Below are 3,292 nucleotides of genomic sequence, written 5' to 3'. Positions count from 1 at the left end.
ACCGTTCATGGACCAAATCATATTGTCCTTTCTGAGCTCATGGGCCTTGGCTTTTGATAATACGATCTTGCAATGGAATAGAAATTGAATTCTGCAACCTATGCTCCTCAAGCGCTTACTTGAACAGCATGCGAAATTCACACAAGCTAGGCTCATCGTCGTATTTATCACGACTTTCATGCTTCCTAAAGTAGCATGAAAATCTTTGATAACAACTTACCTTACAGGTTACCTCTACCGAACTTTTTCAAGGGAATTTACATACGATTCAGGGTAGAAGAATGCGAGAAACTTTAATATCTGCAAAACGCCGCATAGATCACTATGTGGGCATTTCTTCACACTGGTATGGACTGTCGCCATTAGGCTGGACACTTGCTAAGACGATGTGAAAGCACAGCGTAACGTAGACAGCATTTGGATAGCAAATTAGTAGCAAGTTACGTCATATAGCCCGAGGAACAACTCAACCTCTTGAAGTAATGAAAAATGAAAATACTAATTGTTACATCTCTTGTGATTGAGTCATACCTTTCCCTTTACTCTTCTTTGGCAGTAGAGTGGTATGAATGTTAGGCAGTACACCACCACTAGCTAAGGTCACTCCCGCTAAGAATTTGTTCAGTTCCTCGTCGTTGCGGACCGCCAATTGAATGTGTCTTGGAATGATTCGAGACTTCTTATGATCACGCGCAGCATTACCAGCCAACTCGAGGATTTCGGCGACCAGATATTCGAGGACTGCAGCCAAGTAGACCGGGGCACCGGAACCAATACGTTTAGCATAGCGTCCCTTCTTGAGGTAGCGGGCTATTCTACCAACAGGGAACTGCAGACCTGCCTTAGCTGAGCGAGTCTTCGAACCAGAGGCCTTCTTCCCAGACTTACCACCACCACGACCACCTTTGCCTTTGCCGGACATCACAACAATGAACTAACTGTGAGATTGGTATGTAATGAGCAAGGCATACGACATACATAGGCCTAGACCCTACATATATCTACTCCTTCTCAACTTCTATTTTACCAGGCGAGCGAGTCCATGCCCAAGATACTCCGTAGAAACTCCAATTTCGACGGTGCAATTGAGGAAATTTGATTTCGACACAGTAGCAAGATTTTGATTATATAAACGGGAGCCTTCTGCCAAGCTCATGTCTTGGAGTACGCCGTTGTGGCTATGATTGCAAGGAAATAATCCTACACGGTTAAGTTGTGTTATCTGGTACTTCAAAGAAGGAAGGAGAATCACGAGTACTATATTCGAAGTTTTCCCTGGCTTTCATTTCAAGCCATTCCTTGTTGCACCGCTCTACCCAAGGATTGTCATACAGACTCCCCCACAGATGGATCATAGATAAATCGATAAGCTCGCGGAAATGCACTTGTAGTAACCTCCTGCATCGGTGAGGCGGCCTCGATCATACCTCAACCGTGAAGGAGGAGGAGGACGACGAGCTGCGTGTTCGGGCAGATTGCTTCTTTAAAAATAAACGACTTAGCATCTAAGAGATTATAATCTAATCTCAAATGAAGACTCCCAACGGCGGTTGGATGTGTTGTTGTGAGTATGAGCACTGCTGGTCACTATCTTCCTTTACGGTGTACATGACCACCTCCTTGACTGTTTATGATAGGCTTTGGAATATCCTACGAGGATCCTCCCTCGCCCATTTTGTCGTAATGAGTGTATGACTCTAAGGGGGTTCTAGTGAGGATCCTCCTTCTTGTATTCACTACAACAGAATAAGGCTATTGACTCCGCTCATGTTACCCTCATTCTCGACGAGCATTTCCTCGCCACCCTCACATCATCATTGCCTATGTGGTAATGTGTCCATGTTGCATTGATGTTCTCAGTCATATTCCCCTTCAACTCTCTTCTTCCTCGGTCCCACGCTGCGCTCTCTTAAATCGATCACTCGATCGATTTGCGTCAATCGTCGAGTTCTCGAGTACCCCCACTGAGAGCTCACCACTCCTTTTGGCTCGTCATCACCTTAGAATGGCTCAAGAGCATTTACAGTTCCGCGGCGTCCTTCAGGGACATACTGATTGGGTTACCTCCATCGCCACTACGTATGAGGATCCCAAGATGGTTGTCTCCGGTTCTCGCGATAAGAAGATCATGATCTGGGAGCTCACCAACGACTCCGAGTCTGCTGGCTACCCTCGTCGTTCCCTTACTGGTCACAACCAGGCCGTCTCTGATGTTACTCTGTCTTCTGATGCCCAGTACTGCCTCTCTGGGTCTTGGGATAAGACCTTGAGGCTTTGGGATGTGTCCTCGGGTAAGACCGTCCAGACCTTCGTTGGCCACACTTCGGATGTCTTCTCCGTCGCCTTCTCCCCCGATAACAGGCAGATCGTCTCTGCTGGCCGCGATAAGTCTATCAAGATCTGGTAATAATACGGAATAGGACGATGATTAATTGTTAGTGGGCAAGTTGCATTTTCCTTCTTTTCAGGAACGCCATGGGCGAGTGCCGTCACACCATCGTTGATGACCAACACACTGACTGGGTCTCTTGCGTCCGCTTCTCCCCCTCTGCCAAGCAGCCTCTGATCGTCTCCTGCGGTTGGGATAAGCTCGTGAAGGTATGGTCTCTTGATAACGGCAAGCTCCGTATCAACCTCGCCGGCCACACTGGCGTCCTCAACAACGTGACCATCTCCCCTGATGGATCCCTCTGCGCTTCCGGTGGTAAAGATGGTGTTGCTATGTTGTGGGATGTCAACGAAGGCAAGCATTTATACTCCCTCGATGCCAACAGCAGCATCAACGCCCTCTGCTTCTCCCCTAAGAACTACTGGCTTTGTGCTGCTACTGATGGCGGTGTCAAGGTGTGGGATCTCGAGACTAAGAACGTCCTCGAGGAGATCACTCCCCCGGCTGAGTATAAGTCGCCTCTCCCTTGGGTTGTCTCCATCTCGTGGTCTGCTGATGGCAACACTCTCTTTGCTGGTAGCACTGATGGCAACATCTATGTCTACGAGATCGCCAGATCGTAAATATGAAGGATCGTATTAACGGCGCCTCGACGCGTCCATCTGAGGTCGTCTTCTTCTGTGAGGAGGTTCCTTGGAGTGGTAGATTTCTAGTGAGCCAAGTGGCCTGTTTGACAGTTGTGTTATATAAATACTTCAATCAATAGGGTTACAGTGTTCGTCAACATTCACATCATGCATATACAGAAAATGAATTGTTCCTTAGTGGGGCATTCTCGTAGATATAGTCACATAGTAATTTCCCGAAGTGGTATGCCTTGATCGAGTCAATAGTTGTCGATTC

At 47.4% G+C, this 3,292-nt stretch overlaps 2 protein-coding genes across 2 annotated transcripts; one reads left to right on the top strand and one right to left on the bottom strand.

The window, feature by feature from the left end:
- Positions 1-505: 505 nt before the first annotated feature.
- Positions 506-922, bottom strand: Pmar_PMAR008581 (histone H2A.1, putative; the record flags this gene model as incomplete). Its single annotated transcript, XM_002776904.1, has 1 exon — positions 506-922. The coding sequence occupies one exon, from the start codon at positions 920-922 to the stop codon at positions 506-508; it is 417 nt and encodes a 138-aa protein (XP_002776950.1).
- Positions 923-1,973: 1,051 nt separating this feature from the next.
- Positions 1,974-3,108, top strand: Pmar_PMAR008580 (receptor for activated C kinase 1, putative). The gene is made up of 2 exons (XM_002776903.1): positions 1,974-2,403; positions 2,469-3,108. The coding sequence occupies exons 1-2, from the start codon at positions 2,006-2,008 to the stop codon at positions 3,010-3,012; spliced, it is 942 nt and encodes a 313-aa protein (XP_002776949.1). The 5' UTR covers positions 1,974-2,005; the 3' UTR covers positions 3,013-3,108.
- Positions 3,109-3,292: the final 184 nt, after the last annotated feature.

The sequence above is a fragment of the Perkinsus marinus genome (assembly GCF_000006405.1).
Source record: "Perkinsus marinus ATCC 50983 genomic scaffold scf_1104296952862, whole genome shotgun sequence".
Lineage (NCBI taxonomy): Eukaryota > Perkinsozoa > Perkinsida > Perkinsidae > Perkinsus > Perkinsus marinus.
Note: the sequence above shows the minus strand (reverse complement) of the source record. Positions and strands in the feature narration are given on the sequence as shown.

Excerpts from the sequence above, each read along its gene's own strand:
- Pmar_PMAR008580 (XM_002776903.1), top strand. The coding sequence starts at position 2,006 with ATGGCTCAAGAGCATTTACAGTTCCGCGGCGTCCTTCAGGGACATACT. Across the intron at positions 2,404-2,468 it reads GATAAGTCTATCAAGATCTG|GAACGCCATGGGCGAGTGCC; the intron begins GTAATAATACGG and ends CCTTCTTTTCAG.